Source organism: Haematobia irritans, chromosome 1 (genome assembly GCF_050003625.1).
Source record: "Haematobia irritans isolate KBUSLIRL chromosome 1, ASM5000362v1, whole genome shotgun sequence".
Taxonomy (NCBI): Eukaryota; Metazoa; Arthropoda; class Insecta; order Diptera; family Muscidae; genus Haematobia; species Haematobia irritans.
The window spans coordinates 258,406,720-258,424,548 of NC_134397.1; the positions used below are offsets into that span (position 1 = coordinate 258,406,720).

The 17,829-nt window shown below is 29.9% G+C and overlaps 3 protein-coding genes across 3 annotated transcripts; all 3 read right to left on the reverse strand.

The window, feature by feature from the left end:
• Nucleotides 1-474: 474 nt before the first annotated feature.
• On the reverse strand, nt 475-2,923 carry LOC142219661 (uncharacterized). Its single transcript, XM_075288544.1, has 3 exons — nt 2,652-2,923; nt 2,469-2,589; nt 475-656 (listed from the first exon to the last, which is right to left on the reverse strand). The coding sequence occupies exons 1-3, from the start codon at nt 2,734-2,736 to the stop codon at nt 554-556; spliced, it is 309 nt and encodes a 102-aa protein (XP_075144659.1). The 5' UTR covers nt 2,737-2,923; the 3' UTR covers nt 475-553.
• Nucleotides 2,924-10,589: 7,666 nt separating this feature from the next.
• LOC142219662 (uncharacterized) lies at nt 10,590-11,744 on the reverse strand. Its single transcript, XM_075288545.1, has 4 exons — nt 11,602-11,744; nt 11,370-11,540; nt 11,173-11,290; nt 10,590-10,817 (listed from the first exon to the last, which is right to left on the reverse strand). Exons 2-4 carry the CDS (start codon nt 11,437-11,439, stop codon nt 10,691-10,693), a joined length of 315 nt encoding a protein of 104 aa, XP_075144660.1. The 5' UTR covers nt 11,440-11,540; nt 11,602-11,744; the 3' UTR covers nt 10,590-10,690.
• Nucleotides 11,745-14,165: 2,421 nt separating this feature from the next.
• LOC142219664 (uncharacterized) lies at nt 14,166-14,772 on the reverse strand. The gene is made up of 3 exons (XM_075288547.1): nt 14,617-14,772; nt 14,432-14,549; nt 14,166-14,364 (listed from the first exon to the last, which is right to left on the reverse strand). Exons 1-3 carry the CDS (start codon nt 14,699-14,701, stop codon nt 14,256-14,258), a joined length of 312 nt encoding a protein of 103 aa, XP_075144662.1. The 5' UTR covers nt 14,702-14,772; the 3' UTR covers nt 14,166-14,255.
• Between the last annotated feature and the right edge of the window lie 3,057 nt (nt 14,773-17,829).

The following is a 17,829-nucleotide window of genomic DNA, read 5'->3' on the forward strand; positions in this document are numbered from 1 at the left end:
TAAAATCTTGACAAAAATTTTCCATAGAAATAAAATTTTGACAAAATTTTCTTAGAAAAAAAAATTCTGAAGAAATAAAATTTTGACAAAATTTTCAATAGAAATAAAATTTTGAACAAAATTTTCAATAGAAATAAAATTTTGAGCAAACTTTCTATAGAAATAAAATTTTGAGGAAATTTTCTATAGAAATAAAGTTTTGACAAAATTTTCTATAGAAATAAAATTTTGACAAAATTTTCTATAGCAATTAAATTTTAACAAAATTTTCTATAGAAATAAAGTTTTGAAAAAAAATTTCTAGAAAAATAAAATTTGTACAAAATTTTTTATAGAAATATAATGTTGTCAATTTTCCGATCTGACTTTTTGAGCGACCAGATTTGCTAGAAATTGCTCTACAACTGAGCAAATTACCCACCACAACGCAAAATTTTGTTACTCTTAAAAAATTAGTTAATAAATTTCATCGTATTTGTTTTTTTTTTTTTTTTCAATAACTTTTATTAATTAATCCGTAAATGAGACGTTTGAAATTCCAGTCCATCACAAATTAAGAGCAGATAATGTGACGTTTACAACAGTCTCCATAGGGGGCATCCACATTGATATAATCTCCAAATTTGCAATTAGGTGGAGCACTTTCAGCCCCACAACTGAAAACAATAAAATAAATACAATTAATTACAGTTTGCAATCAATTAATTACCATCACCATATGATGGTAATGGGAGTATAATAAGTTTGTTTCCGACAATATACAAGCTATGCAAAATGTGGTTGATATGTATTGCAACCATATACAGGTAGCTATAGTTTCTACACCACTCGACTAACTGATTTTAAATTTCGTTGAAATTTTATTTCTATGGAAAATTTTGTCAAAATTTTACTTTAATAGATAATTTTGTCAAAATTTTATTTCTATAGAAAATGTTGTGAAAAGTTTAATTCTATCGAAAATTTTCTCAAAAATTTTATTGTTGTAGAAAATTTTGTCCAAATTTAATTTCTTTAGAAAACTTTAGCAAAATGTTATTTCTGTATAAAATTTTGTCAAAAATGTATTTCTATAGAAAATTTTGCCAATATTTTATTTTATAGAAAATTTTGTCAAAAAGTTATTTCTATAGAAAATTTTGTCAAAATTTTATTCCTACAGAAAATTTTCTCAAAATTCTATTGCTATCGAAAATTTTGTCCAAATTTTATTTTTATAGAAAATTTTGTGCTATGCAAAATTTTCTCAAAATTTTTTTTTTTATAGAAAATGATCTCAAATTTTTACTTCTGTAGAAAATTTAGTCAAATTATTATTTCTATAAAAAATTTTTGTCAATATTTTATTTTTATAGAAAATTTTGTCAAAATTTTATTTGTATAGAAAATTTTGCCAAAATTTTATTTCTATGGAAAATTTTGTAAACATTTTTTTTTATAGAAAATTTTGTAAAAATTTTATTTTTATAGAAAATTTTATCTCTATAGAAAATTTTATCAAAATTTTATTTCTATAGAAAATTTTCTCAATATTTTATTTCTCTAGAAAATGTTGTCAATATTTTATTTCTATAGAAAATGTTGTCAAGATTTTATTTCTATAGAAAATTTTGTCAAAATGTTATTTCTATAGAAAATTTTGATAAAATTTTATTTCTATAGAAAATTCTGTCAACATTTTTTTTCTATAGAAAATTTTGCCAAAATTTTATTTTTATGGAAAATTTTGTCAAAACTTTATTTCGATAGAAAATTTTGTCAACATTTTATTTCTATGGAAAATTTTGTTAAAATTATCTTTTTATAGAAAATTTGTCAAATTTTTATTTCTATGGAAAATTTTGTTAAAATTTTATTTCTATGGAAAATTTTGTCAAAATTTTATTTCTATGGAAAATTTTGTCAAAATTTTATTTCTATGGAAAATTTTGTCAACAATTTATTTCTATAGAAAATTTTGTCAAAATTTTATTTTATAGAAAATTTTGTCCAAATTTTCTCAAAATTGTATTTCTATAGAAAATTTTCTCAAAATTTTATTTCTATAGAAAATTTTCTCAAAATTTTATTTCTTTAGAAAATTTTCTCAAAATTTTATTTCTATAGAAAATTCTCTCAAAATTTTATTTCTATAGAAAATTTTGTCAAAATTTTATTTTTATAGAAAATTTTGTCAAAAAAATTTTTTTATGGGAAATTGTGTCATAATTTTATTTCTATAGAAAATTTGGCAAAATTATATATCAATTATTTTTTTAATAAAAATTTAGAAATTTTTATCATTGACCTAATTGACTTTTTTTGTTTTTAGTTTGATTAAAAGGTTAATTGTATCAATTAAACTGTTTATTTGGAAATATCTTGTTGTTGTTCGTTTTCAGTATTGTCTAATATCACATTTCTTACAAAAGAAACCCCTTTTATCAGTGTAAAATGTTGTGTGTATTATAACTGCAAAACATACTCACCCTTGAAGTGTAGCAAATCCATTGTCTTTATTGCATATAATACGTTCGCATTCTCCCTTCACTTTCCCCTCCTCGCCAGGAGACAATACCATGTCTTTGTAAACACATTTACCAGGATGAGCTGAAACAATTTGACTTCAGTTAATTTTTGAATCATATTTTTTGTAGATTATTTTGACTCACCATCGTCTTTGAAAATGCCCCTAGATTCCACGGCAAAGGTTGCACCAATTAATGTTACAAATAAAGCAATGACTAAGAATTTCATGGTGATGTATTCTATAGCAGAGATTAATCGAAACTACACTGTTTGAGAATTGGATTTTTTATTTTATAGTTTTCAAAATTCCCAAAAAACCAGAATTTTTATTCTTTTTGTAATATTTAATTTTATGATGGGGTTTTAATGCATATCTCGTCTTTTAAGCCACTTGGTTCTTTGGAATGGATGGTGGGAATGGTCACATCTTTTCCATTGCATCTCATTAAAGATAAGAACGCTATTTGATTTGATTTGATTGTATTACTAAAATATATTAATTCTTATCATACAACTTGTTTTAAACAACAACAAAAAAATAAAAGAACTAAATTTTGTAGAGATTTCAAATGCTTTTGAATGCAACCATTACACATTCGACTTCAAAACGTTGAGCCAGCAAAAAAAGTCCAAACAGTTTCAGAATATTCGATGCGATGCCCAACCGTCTGTCCTTCGGGCTATCTACTTTCGTAACCCTAGAAGAAATGAGTTGATTAAATATGAATTTTGTATAAGGTAGGTTAAATATCTCAAAGCCTATTGCATTAGGTTGCTAGTGCTTAACCCTCTAATGCCCAATCCCGCCTTTAGGCGGGCTTCGTTAAATGACGAAGCTTTTAGTAAAACACACTTTAAGCCAACAAAAATGGGTAAAATAAAAAGAAAACTTAGCTAAAACTGTTCAAGAGGTTTTGCAGCATATACTGAATTTTAACGTATAAATTTTTCTTCTGTCGTTTTCTTGATTTTTTATCTTTAACATTGGATATTTAATCAGCTGGCAAAAAAAATGGGGCATTAGAGGATTAATTTTATATATTGTAATTTTAATTACCATATCGGTCAATAATTATATATAGCCCCCCACCGTGGTGCAATGGTTAGCATGCACCTTTATATATAGCACCCAACACATTTGACGGATGTGATATGGTATCGAAAATTTAGATCTACAAAGTGGTGCAGGGTATAATATAGTCGGCCCAACCCCATCTTAGACTTTCCTTACTTGTTATTGTTGGTTTTGTTCTTTAATCATTGTTGTTGCTTTTTTTTTCAGCTTACAACCATGCATTGACTAAACTACAAGTGTAGTTTAACCAACAGAGGAAAAGAATGTTTGTCAAATTTATTTGGGCAAAGCCCTATAGTCTTGTAAAAATTTTTATTTCTATCGAAAAATTCTTAAAATTTTTATTTCTATAGAAATTTTTTTCAAAATTTTATTTCTATAGAAAATTTTTCAAAATTTTATTTCTATAGAAAGTTTTGTAAAATTTTTTTTTTATAAAAAAATTTGCCAAATTTTATTTTTATAGAAAAATTTCTCAAAATTTTATTACTATAGAAAATTTTCTCAACATTTTATTTCTATAGAAAATATTCTCTAAATTTTATTTCTATAGAAAATGTTCTCAAAATTTTATTGCTATAGAAAATTTTCTCAAAATAGAAAATTTTCTCCAAAGTTTATTTCTATAGAAATTTTTTTCAATATTTTATTTCTATAGAAAATTTTCTCAAAATGTTATTTCTATAGAAAATTTTCTCATAATTTTATTTCTATGGAACATTTTCACAAAATTTTATTGATGTAGAAAATTTTCTCAAAATTTTATTACCATACAAAATTTTCTCAAAATTTTATTTCCATAGAAAATTTTTTTCAAAATTTTATTGCTATAGAAAATTTTCTCAACACTTTATTTCTATAGCAAATATTCTGAAAATTTTATTTCTATAGAATATCTTGTAAAGATTTTTTTCATTTTGTCTTTGTATAAATTCTGTCAACATCTCTTGTCTTATTTCATTATGCAATAAACGTGTTCGATAAAGCTTAGGTTTCTCGTGAATCATTTAACTTTTTAATTTGATTGATCAATAAAGGAGAAATTATTTTATTAATGTATTTGTCTATGTTTTATTAATGATGTTGTCTATGATGAATGTTGTTTGTGATTTTTGGATTCGTATTTTGTTACTATCGCATGAAGACAACAGTTTGAGAATCATGGAGAATGAATTGATAACAAGCAAATTGAACTAAGGGTTAATGGCCTTAGTGGCATGTTTACGCTAGACAAATTGTTGACCAAACAAATGGTCATTATTATGGTTTCTATAAAATATCTGTCCAGTGTGACCGTAGCATAAAATGAAAATTCATTTTGAATGAATTATTTTTTATGTGTATAATACAAATTTGTATGCTAAACTTAAACTTGGTGAAATGTGCACCAACGATGGTCAACATAAAAAAGAAATGTAATGGCCGTAAATTAAATTTGAATGATAATAGCATGATGAGTTAAAGATTCGGAGCAGTATTTTATGAATAAAGTTAAAGTTTTAATGCAATACGAAATAAGGCATAAATATTACAATCAAAATCATGCTAAAAGAAAAAATTTGTTTTTTACCTGCACGCAGAGAAGAAACATGATTGCCACAATCATATTCGAAGAGCAAAATAATATGATAGCAGCTATTTTTGCGGCGACCATGTAACATTTTAACATGCAACCATGTTGGCTCAGTGAACATGGTTCTAAGAAAAATACAATTGTCCTCATCTAAAATGTTATTATATTGATAAAAAGAATTTTGTTTCCATTAAAAGACAATGGTCACGATCTAAAATGTTATGTTATTCCTCAAAAATGTTTTTCTTCTAGTTAAAAGAACATGGTCACAACCTAAAATGTTTTGATTTTTATGAAAAAACTTTTTTCGTCGTCGAAAAAAGGACGCCACTTGAGAAAAGAAAACACAAAATCAACTTTATTTATTTGTTTTTATTTATTTATAAACTAATTCATTGTTTATTTGTATTTATAATGTCGTGCAAGCAAACTTCACATATTTTTACACACTCTAGTTTGGTTCAATTTCAACAATAAGTAATCATTCCATATTTACTTCGTGCCCATCAAATGAACAAACGCAGACATCATGTAACTGCAAATAAAAATAAATTATACCATATATCAAAATGCAGAACAAAAACCAGGTATATTTTTTTCAATTACACTTTCCTTTTTTGTATTCACATAAAACCACGTGCCATTTCTGAATAAATAAATTAACACAAAACACAATAATTCCGTATTCTCCGTCCATTCCAAGAAACAATCAACACACGACTGACGCGCAAAATGAAAATCGTGTGTACCTGCTCAATGTTTTTATAAAATTCTTGTCGCTGCAAAAAAATTAAAAAATTAAATGGTCACGAAAACAATGTACATGGTCTTTATGGCCATGTAATGGTTGTAGACATGTCTATACGCAAACTATAAACATATTTTTTTCTCTGCAAAAAAGTCAAAAAATTGAATGGTCAGATACATGATTTTCCTGACCATATAATGGTCTCAAATTCTATCATTTAAATAATAGAACATGTTTGCGGCATTTGAGAACCATTTAAATGCTTATTACCAACATATATTTTTCTCCGCTCGAAAATTATTTTTACAAAGACAAAATACATGGTTTTCGCGACAATTACATACTCTAAATAAGCATTAAATGGATGCGGCAACCATGTCCAAATATGTTTTTCCTGTGCGTGTGCATTCAAAGCCAGTTCATAGATAAGCTATATCGTTCCATGTTTGGAGATAGTCCCTTTATAAACCGATCTCCTGATTTGATTTCTTGAGTTTCTACATACCACAATTTGTATCCGATTTGCCTGAATTTGAAAACCGGAAGTATTATAGCTCCATAAATAGATGTGCCAAATATGGTGTGTATCGGTTCATGTTTTGGTATAGCCCCCATATAAGCCGACCTACCGATTGCCACAACAATTTTTATGCGATATCTAAAAAATATATCTGTCGACTATGGTGTATATCTGGCCATGTTTTGGTACAGCCGTTATATAAGCCGATCTCCCGATTTGTCATACAGAGCCTCAAGGCACGCAATTTTTCTGAAAATTAAAATCTATTTTAGGTCCACATATAAGTCTGTCGAATATATTGGACAATGTTTTGTTTCAGCCCCCATATATGCAGATACCCCTATTTGTCATCTAACATATACACATGAAATGGAAATCTAAAATTAGGTATACAAATAGGTCTGTCAAATGTTGACCCGATTACCTGAAAATGGAATGCTAGACGAAGTTAAGGTCTATAGTGCCATAGAGGATTAGATTTTCCTAACTTTGAATAAGATCGGTTAATAAAAAGTGGTTTTATGGTCATATCTAAATCTGAAACAATTTCGCAGATTTTGTACACATGTAGTAAGCACTATAGTGAATTAAATTTGGCCAACTTTGAGTAAGATCGATTGATAAATAAGGGATTTATGGCCAAATTTGTGAAAATCTGGCGATACATCCACTCAAAAAAAGGGTATAAATGGAAGTTGTTCCACAAACATTTCCCGGGATCCCCTATCGTTGTTATACCCTGCGCCACATGGTTCATATTAAGTTCATGTCACAAAGTTAGTGCATATGTTTGCAACACCCAGAAGGAGACGAGATAGACACATGGTGTCTTTGGCAAAAATGCTTAGGGTGGGCTCCTGAGTCGATATAGCCATCCGTCTGTCCGTGAACACATTTTTGTAATCAAAGTCTAAGTTTAATCGACTTCAAATTTAGCACAAGTATGTGTTTTGGGTCAGAATAGAACCCTATTTATTTTGGAAGCAGTCGGTTCAGATTTAAATATAGCTCCCATATATATCTTTCTCCCGATATGTACTTATATGGGCCCAGAAGCCAGTGTTTTACCCTGATTTACTTGAAATTTTGCACAAGAAGAACAATTGGTACTGTAGTCTCGTGTGCCAAATGTGATTGAAATCGGTTCATATTTAGATATAGCTCCCATAGATATCTTTCGCCCGATATGGACTTATATGGTCCCTGAAGCCAGAGTTTTAGCCCAATTTGGTTGAAATTTTGCACTAGGAGTACAATTAGCAGTATAGTCAAGTGTGCAAAATTTGATTTAAATCGGTTCAGATTTAGATATAGCTCCCATATATATCTTTCGCCCGATATGGACTAATATGGTCCTAAAAGCCAGATTTTTGGCCCAATTTGGTTGAAATTTTGCACAGGGAGTAGATTTAGCATTGTAGCTATGCGTGCCAAATTTGGTTGAAATCGATTCAGATTTAGATATAGCTACCATATATATCTTTCGCCCGATATGGACTTATATGGTCCCTGAAGCCCGAGTTTTAACCCAATTTGGTTGAAATTTTGCACTAGAAGTACAATTAGTAGTAAAGTCAAGTGTGCTAATTTTGGTTGATATCGGTTCAGATTTAGATATAGCTCCCATATATAGCTTTCGCCTGATTTACACTCATATGACCATAGAGGCCAAGTTTTTACTCCGATTTAGTTGAAATTTTGCACAGGAAGTAGAATCCGCTTTGGTGGTATGCGTGCCAAATTTGGTTGAAATCGGTACAGATTTAGATATAGCTCCCATATATATGTTGTTCTGATTTCGACTAAAATGGTCAAAATACCAACATTTTTCTTGTAAAATCGTCACTGCTTAGTCGAAAATTTGTAAATATGGTTCCAATTTTCCTATTTTTCCTATTTTCCTATACTTCTAATACATATCTATCGATCGATAAATCATAAATACACTTTTGCGAAGTTGCCTCAAAATTGGTTCAGATTTAAATGTTTCCCATATTTATACCCTGCGCCACACTGTGTGTGTTCCAGAGATGGTCTGTCGTAAACTGTAATGTATTTGACATACATTTACGACGTATTTTACCATACGTCAAAAACGTCGTAAATCTTCGTAAAATACTTAGTTTTTGACAATATACGAATTTCTATTGAATACTTTTTTTAGAACCGTTTATTTCGTACTTTTTTTTAAATAAAATACTTCAATATGACGTTTTCATGGCTTAGGATACTAAAAATAGTTTTGAAATCAAATCTAAGGGTCCTGTAGGAGTTTTTGACATTTACTACGTTTTTTACCTTTTATACAGGTATATGACGTTTTCGACGTTTACAACTTTTTGACAGTAGAAAACACAAAATATTGCTACTTGGACCATCTCTGGTGTGTTCCACCCCAGAGCATTAACCGACTTAAATTTGAAGTCAATAGATATTCTAAGAAGGCTTAAATATATTGTCCACTAAGAAGCCTTAAATATGTTGTCGGTTCAGATTTAAATGTATACATATGGGAACATAAACCTAACATATAGCACACAACAAACATATAGCGCACAACAAATTTAAAGGATTTCAGATGGTATCGAAAATGTAGATCCACAAAGTGGTGCAGGGTATAATATAGTCGGCCCCGCCCGACTTTAGACTTTGTTTTTTTTTTTAACTTCCCATGCGATCCTTTTGGACAAGTCTTAGAAAGTACGTAATTAGGCCATTTTAAGTGAAAATATAAGTTTTGGACAATTAAATTTCGCAAAAAACGAATAGAAAATCAATAATAAAACAAAATAAATAAAACAAGTATATACGGCCGTAAGTTCGGCCAGGCCGAATCTTATGTACCCTCCACCATGGATTGCGTAAAAACTTCTACGAAAGACTGTCATCCACAATCGAAATACTTGGGTTGTGGTATCTTAAAACTTCTTAACATCGTTTTCTAAATTGTGAGTTAGTCCATACGTGGTATATATTAGACAAAAAAGTTATGTATAGTTAAGTCTACAAATAATTACGAATCGATATGGACTTTTTGCACGGTACGTAGAGAGCCAGAATTGAAATATGGGGGTCGCTTATATGGGGCTATATTCAATTTCAAGCAGATCGGATGAATTTTGTTTCTCCAAAAGGCATCGGAGGTCAAATCTGGGGATCGGTTTATATGGGAGCTATATATAATTATGGGCTGATAGGAACCAATTATTGCATGGTTGTTGGATACAATATACTAACATCACATACCAAATTTCAACCGAATGGGAAGAATTTTGCTCTACCAAGGGGCTCTGGAGGTCAAATCTGGTGATCGGTTTTTATGGGGCCTATATATAATTATGGACCGAATTCGACCAATTTTTGCATGGAAGTTTGAGGCCATATATTAACACCACGTACCAAATTTCAACTGAATCAGATGAATTTTGGTCTTCCAAGAGGCTCAGGAGGTCAAATCTGGTGATCGGTTTATATGGGGGCTATATACAATTATGGACTGATACGAACCAATTCATGCATGGTTGTTAAAGACCATATACTAACACCATGTACCAAATTTCAGCCGGATCGGATGAAATTTGCTTCTCTTAGCGGCCTCGCAAGCCAAATCGGGGGATCGGTTTATATGGGGGTTATATATAATTATGGACCGATGTGGACCAATTTTTGCATGGTTGTTAGAGACCATATACTAACATCATGTACCAAATTTCAGCCGGATCGGATGAAATTTGCTTCTCTTAGAGGCCTCGCAAGCCAAATTTGGGGGTCCGTTTATATGGGGGCTATACGTAAAAGTGGACCGATATGGCCCATTTGCAATACCATCCGACCTACATCAATAACAACTACTTGTGCCAAGTTTCAAGTCGATAGCTTGTTTCGGTCGGAAGTTAGCGTGATTTCAACAGACGGACGGACGGAGGGACGGACATGCTCAGATCGACTCAGAATTTCACCACGACCCAGAATATATACTTTATGGGGTCTTAGAGCAATATTTCGATGTGTTACAAACGGAATGACAAAGTTAATATACCCCCATCCTATGGTGGAGGGTATAAAAACAGGTTCCCCGATTATCGGCTGCGATGAGGCCGTAGCGAAGCGAACTTAAAGATTTCTACATCAGCTTATCCAAGCTGCTAAAATGACAACAAAAATATTTGATCCATAGTGGTTGGTACTTAAGATTCGGCCCGGTCGTATATTTTTTCACTTATTATTATAACAAATTTATTCATAACTAATTATCTTAGTGTTGTTTTAATATGTCGGCCACTCTTCAGGACATATAACTTTTCTCATACAACAATCAGGAAAAGGTTTGTTAACATCTTCGATTTCACCCCACCAGCAAGGTGGTTCCAAGACTATTAAATTATAGTCACAACTGAAACAAAACAAAAAAAAACTTAATTAATTTCATGATATTTTGTATAAAAATTTTGTATACCTACAAAAACAATATCACCAGAATTTTTCCAATTAAAATTTTAATTGTATTCTAACAAAAATTTCAGTTTAAACTTTAATTGGTTCAACATTTTTTTTTTAATTAAAACAAAAATCAATCATAGAAATTAATAGTATCAATTAAATTTGTAATTCGATCAGTTAATTTTGTTAGTGATGTTAGTGATTGATACTATGATTTCTATGATTGAAGAAATTTCAATTAAAAATTAATTGGATCAATTAATTTCGTGATTGTAGACAAAACATATAAATATTTTCTGGGTACTAACGGTTCAACTCTGCCCTCAAGGCTTTTATCACAAATGTAATTTTCACATTTTCCTTTTGGTTTTCCTTGCTGACCCGGTGACAAAATAAGATCTAGGTATTGACATTTACCATTAGGCCCTATAATAGTTTGTAAATAAACGAAAAAAAAACAATATTAAAATAAATTAAATAAAATCGTCTATATAGTTTAACTTACTTGGTTTTCTGTATGCTAGTGTACCAACGGCTAAGGTAAATATTAATGCAATTACTATAACAACTTTCATAACAGCTTTTACTTGAAATTTCTGTTTTTTAAGAATGAAGTCGACCCTGAATACACATTTGCTATTTATTCAAAATATTCCAACCCTTAGCAAATGGCAATCTGAAATAATTATCGTTGAAATTACTTTTTGTTCAATATCTTAATTAAGTTTTATCAATACATGTCTCTGTTAATAATCCACGGAAGTCATCTACTACAACACTTAAGCGAATACTGGTTCCATATGAGTTTAGACCACTCAAGAATATCAAATATAACAATAAGTACAGCTTTAAACGATAAGCCGAATTCATTGGGAGTATATCGTCGGAAGGCATTAAATACTGAAACAAAGACTGAAGACAACGTTAATAGAATACAATTATCAAGATTCAATTGTTTATCATATCAAACAACACAGACACTGAATATAGGCGGCCAAAGCTCATATAAACAGAACAAGTATATACGGCTTAAAGTTTGGTCAGACAGAATCTTATGTACCCTCCACCATGGAATTTGTACAAAGTTATCGTAAAGACTGTAATGAACAATCGAATTATTTGAGATCCGAGTGCCGAGGGCAAGGTATAGTTATACCCAGCGCCACACTGTGGAACAGGGTATTATAAGTTAGTGCATATGTTTGCAATACCCAGAAGAAGACGAGATAGACACATGGTGTCTTTGGCAAAAATGCTCAGGGTGGGCTCTTGAGTCGATATAGCCATGTCCGTCTGTCCGTGAACACATTTTTGTAATCAATGTCTAGGTCGCAGTATTAGTCCAATCGACTTCAAATTTGGCACAAGTGTGTGTTTTGGCTCACAATAGAACCCTATTGATTTTGGAAGAAATCGGTCCAGATTTAGATATAGCTGCCATATATATCTTTCGCCCGATATGGACTAATACGGTCTCAGAAGTCAGAGTATTACCCCAATTTGGTTGAAATTTTGCGCTAGGAATACAACTAATAGTGTAGTCAAGTGTGCCAAATTTTATTGAAATCGGTTCAGATTTAGATATATCTCCCATATATATCGTTCGCCCGATTTACACTCATATGACCACAGTGGCCAATCTTTTACTCCGATTTAATTGAAATTTTGCACAGGGAGTAGAATTAGCATTGTAGCTATGTGTGCCAAATTTGGTTGAAATCGTTTCAGATTTAGATATAGCTCCTATATATATGTTTTTCTGATTTCGACAAAAATGGTCAAAATTCCAACATTTTCCTTGTAAAATCGCCACTGCTTATTTTAATGTGTTTGATCAAATTTTTGTGGTTGGTATGAAAAAATGTTTTTTTCTTCGAAACAAATGCTTTATTTGTTAACTTTAGTAGTTTATTTCAGTATTTATTATAATTTATTAGTTCAGCAATTATTAAGGGTGCATAAATTATAAATTTTTACAAAGTTTTACAAATTTTTTTTTCTATCGAAAATGTTCTCAAAATTTAATTTAATAGAAAACTTACTCACAATTTCATTTCATTAGAAAATTTCGTCACAATTTTATTTCTATAGAAAATTTTAACAAAATTTTATTTCTATAGAAAATTTTCTCAAAATTTTATTTCTACAGAAAATATTCTCAAAATTTTATTTGTATAGAAAATTTTCTCAAAATTTCATTTCCATAGACAATTTTCTCAAAAATTTTATTCCTATAGAAAATTTGTCAAAATTTTATTTCTATAAAAAATTTTTTCAAAATTTTATTGCTTAGATTTTTTTGTCAAAATTTTATTGCTATTGAAAATTTTGTCAAAAAAAATTATTTTAATTAATTTTATTGCTATAGAAAATTTTATTTCTATAGAAAATTTTGTCGAAAAATTTAATTTAAATTAATTCTATATCTATAGAAAATTTTCTCAAAATTTTATTTTGTCAAAAAATTTATTGTCATAGAAAGTTTTGTCAAAATTTTATTTCTATAGAACATTTTGTCAAAAAATTAATTTTAATTAATTTTATTGCTATAGAAAATTGTATTGCCATAGAAAATTTTGTCAAAATTTTATTTCTATAGAAAATTTTGTCAAGAAATTAATTTTAATTTTAATTAATTTTATATCTATAGAGAATTTTGTCAACATTTTATTGCCATAGAAAATTTTGTCAAATTTTTGTTTCTATAAAAAATTTGTCAAAAAATTAATTTTAAGTTTGATTAATTTTATATCTAATTTTAATTAATTTTATGTCGATAGAAATTTTTCTCAAAATTTTATTTTGTCAAACATTTTATTGCTATAGAAAATTTTATTGCCATAGAAATTTTTTTCAAAATTTTATTTCTATGGAAAACTTTGTTAAAATTCCATTTCTTTAAAAAATGTGGGTTTAGTGAACTACCCGAATTTATTCTGATAATTGGTTGATAGTTTTGCTGCAAGTAGATGATGCTGATGAGGAATGTGGTAATTCCGAAACGTGCGTCCATCCAACCATCTTGCAGTCTATAGGGCTTTGCCCAAATAAATTTGACAAACATTCTTTGCCTCTGTTGGTTAAGCTACTCTTGTAGTTTAGTCAACGCAATGGTTTTAAAGCTGAGATCAAAACAAATGTGGAAAATTTGGTCCATATTTATATATATATATATAGCCCCCATATAAACCAATTTGACTTTCGGATCCCCTGGGATGAGCAAATTTCATACGATAATGTTTAAATTTGTTAGTATGTGCCCACTACAACCATGCAAAAAATGATCCATGTCGATCCATAATTATATAGATGTAAGCTTTATTTTCTGTGTTTAGTATTCTTGCCTAGGATTTGAAGAATTTTTACTGATTATACATATCTCCGCCAGCCTCTAATACACAGGACATATGACTTCTCTTTGGCAGCAATATGGAAAAGCAGCATTAGGATTTGTAAAACCGCCCAAACGGCAGGGTGGATTAACAATTATTTCATTACAGCTATTGAAGAGAATAGAAATGATCTTATAAATAATAAATTTCAAACAAACTGTGAAGTTATAAAAACCTTTCGACTAGACCTCTTTGACCGGGTGCACAATAGAAACATTCACACCTGCCCCATGGTTGTCGTTGCTCTCCAGGTGATAAAACCAACTCCCGATATACACATTTATCGCGATGACCTAAAGTAAAGATATATAATAGTTTTTCAAAACACTATTATAATACTTTATTATTTAATTAATTTACATATGTTTCTATAATTATAGTCCACGCAAATTGACAACACCCCAGTAATGAGGGAAATTATTGCAACAAAAGTAAACAGATGCATGTTAACACCTTGGCAGTTTCTTCAATAATGATTGGCTTTAACGTAATCAATATAGTGTGAAGTTGTTCAGATAAAAGGGACTAATAAATAAATAGTATGTATAATTCTTAACTATTGTTGAGAAAGAAGAATAATAGTAAACAGAAGAGCTCTATTAGCAATATTAGTTGCTAAACTAGGCTAAGTAGAGTTACAGCATGAATTAATGAAATGTAACAGCAACGGTACTAATGTTACTTTTAGAAAATTTTAATTTCAACCAATTTTTTTCTGTTGTTTAAAAAATGGAATTAATTTTCTTTTAAACATTTTAATTTCATTTTTTAACAAGTACACTGAAAAAATATTGTCGTGAGGTCAAAGATTTCATGTCCATCAAATATGAATGCAAATTTTCTTTAGCATAGAAGAAGCTTTTCTCTAATATATAGATTTTTTCAGATTTTTGTTTATTTTAATGGACTGTTTTGCATATAAATGCAAATAAAACAAATTTATTTCATCTTTTTTTTTTCGACGTTTCGTCGGCTTTTTTCCGACCTTTGCCAGAGAATTTTTTTTATATTTGAAATATCTATTTAGATTTCATTAATTGTGTGGATTTTGGTTCTTACTTACAATTGTTTTACATTTGTTTCGTTTATAAATTTTTAAAACTGGACATCACAAACAATAATAATAACTAAATAAATAAAAAAATGTAAATATTGCAGCAAAACTTAAAATCTATATCACAGAACTATGTATGTTTACTCTTTAAACTATTGCAATGGAATACTGTAAGTTTGTGTTATCTTTGTCTTCCTTAGTGTTCATTGATGTCTCTATTCTCTGTTGCAGCGATTTTTCGTCATTTTGACGATTTTTGGTGGTAAATTTGGCCTCTGACGATTTGATGACGATTTTAAACAACGTAGTTATGAGTTGACGATTTTTAAAAGGCTCGACACAAGTATTTCTTCTTAACGTTTTTTATGACGATTTGACGATTTTTCAAAGTGATGTAGTTATAAGTTGACGATTTTCATAATGTGAAATTTAAACAAGCTTTTTTAATCTCAAAATATGACAATTTATATGTAGCTTGCTCCCAACCGTCTCCAATGTAGAAATAAATTTCAAAGCAATCAATATAAATAAACCTAAAATGCGGAATTCCTTTGAAACTTAAACATTGTAAGGTATTCCTTTGTCTTGGTTTAGTTAAATTCACTTTATTCATTACCGATAAAAGAAATAATAAAAATTATACACGAGCCAGTAATAAGGATTTAACTTCGCTTGGAGAATAGGAAATTTTTCTGTCAAGAAAATTTTGTTAAACAATGGAGTACATGTAGTCACAATCAAAAATATTACTTTTAATTAATTAAAAATTTAATTTAATTAATCTTCGTTTAAAAAAACTGGAAACTAGATGACTTAATTAGAGGGTTAAACGGTATTATTCATGTTTTTTAATAAAACTTTTAATTTGTTCCTAAACCTTTTTTCAGCTGTTTTATGGGTGACGATTTTTTCACGAATTTTATGGGACAAATTGACGATTTTGACAAAAAATATTTCAACCCAAAACAGTTGGCACCACTGATGCTATGGCAACTCTGTTGTGCTAAAGCTATGCTTTCTCTATGTTTGTTGATGTCGGCTTCATGTTCTGCCATTCGTATTTTCAATTATCTTCTTGTTGTACCCACATAGTGCTTGTTGCATGTCTCTTTTGGTCAAGGATTTTTCCTTGACCAAAAGTCGATAAACTTTTCAATGAAGTCGTATTGGCCTTATAATTAAGTGATTTGACCTAAAAATGGGTATCATAACATGAAAGAAAAAAATTTTGGGCTAAGGTCAACTTGACTTTAATAATTCAGAAAAAATCTTTAAAATTAATGAAATTGTCTTTACATTTTTTGTCTTTTTGCATTTTGACTACAAAGCATAAAATCGTTAAAAAATAGGACATGTTTCTCAACACTTTATTTTAAAGACGTTTTTTACTTGAAACATAGCATAATTTCTACTGAAAGTCGAGTCTGAATTTGGAAAATACAGATTCCGTTAACTCGTTTTTAAAGGAGTTTGATAGCATGTGAAGAAAAAAGCTGAAAAAACGAAAAATTTGCTTCCTAGAAGCAAGTACTTGTGTACCCAAAGTTAAAAAGAGAAGTGTATCTTAAAAGTATCCTTACTTGTATTGTCCGTGGCTTTGGCTCGGAATCAATACCAAAATTTTTCAAGTAAAAACAAAATCTTTGGAATCGGGCATGCTTTTTTTAAGTGATTAAACCAGTAAGTTCGGCCAGGCCGAATCTTAAATACCCTCCACCATGAATCAAATATAATAGTTACCGCCGAATACTCTTAATAACAGGTTGCCCGATAAGTCCCCGGTCTGACACATAGATGGCGTCGCTAGTATTAAATGCATATTATTTTTATATAGTACCAACCCTCAAATGTTTTGTGTCAAAATTTGACGTCTGTAAGTCAATTAGTTTGTGAGATAGAGCGTCTTTTGTGAAGCAACTTTTGTTATTATGAAAAAAATGGAAAAAAAAAGAATTTCGTATTTTGATAAAAAACTGTTTTCTGAAGGGAAAAAATGCGGTGGAAGCAAAAACTTGGCTTGATAATGAGTTTCCGGACTCTGCCAAAGGGAAATCAACAATAATTGATTGGTATGCAAATTCAAGCGTGGCGAAATGAGCACGGAGGACGGTGAACGCAGTGGACGCCCGAAAGAGGTGGTTACCGACGAAAACATAAAAAAAAATCCACAAAATGATTTTGAATAACCGTAAAATGAAGTTGATCGAGATAACAGAGGCCTTAAAGATATCAAAGGAACGTGTTGGTCATATCATTCATCAATATTTGTATATGCGGAAGCTCTGTGCAAAATAGGTGCCGCGCGAGCTCACATTTGACCAAAAACAACAACGTGTTGATGATTCTGAGCGGTGTTTGCAGCTGTTAACTCGTAATACACCCGAGTTTTTCCGTCGATATGTGACAATGGATGAAACATGGCTCCATCACTACACTCCTGAGTCCAATCGACAGTCGGCTGAGTGGACAGCGACCGGTGAGAACGATGGCAAAAATTCATGAATTGGGCTTCGAATTGC

Coding starts and splice junctions, on each gene's coding strand:
- LOC142219662 (XM_075288545.1), bottom strand. CDS start 11,439: ATGAAAGTTGTTATAGTAATTGCATTAATATTTACCTTAGCCGTTGGT. Junction 11,291..11,369: donor ACTAGCATACAGAAAACCAA/GTAAGTTAAACT, acceptor AAACTATTATAG/GGCCTAATGGTAAATGTCAA. Junction 10,818..11,172: donor CTTGAGGGCAGAGTTGAACC/GTTAGTACCCAG, acceptor GTTTTGTTTCAG/TTGTGACTATAATTTAATAG.
- LOC142219664 (XM_075288547.1), bottom strand. CDS start 14,701: ATGCATCTGTTTACTTTTGTTGCAATAATTTCCCTCATTACTGGGGTG. Junction 14,550..14,616: donor CTATAATTATAGAAACATAT/GTAAATTAATTA, acceptor TCTTTACTTTAG/GTCATCGCGATAAATGTGTA. Junction 14,365..14,431: donor CAAAGAGGTCTAGTCGAAAG/GTTTTTATAACT, acceptor TCTCTTCAATAG/CTGTAATGAAATAATTGTTA.
- LOC142219661 (XM_075288544.1), bottom strand. CDS start 2,736: ATGAAATTCTTAGTCATTGCTTTATTTGTAACATTAATTGGTGCAACC. Junction 2,590..2,651: donor GGGCATTTTCAAAGACGATG/GTGAGTCAAAAT, acceptor AAATTGTTTCAG/CTCATCCTGGTAAATGTGTT. Junction 657..2,468: donor GGATTTGCTACACTTCAAGG/GTGAGTATGTTT, acceptor TATTGTTTTCAG/TTGTGGGGCTGAAAGTGCTC.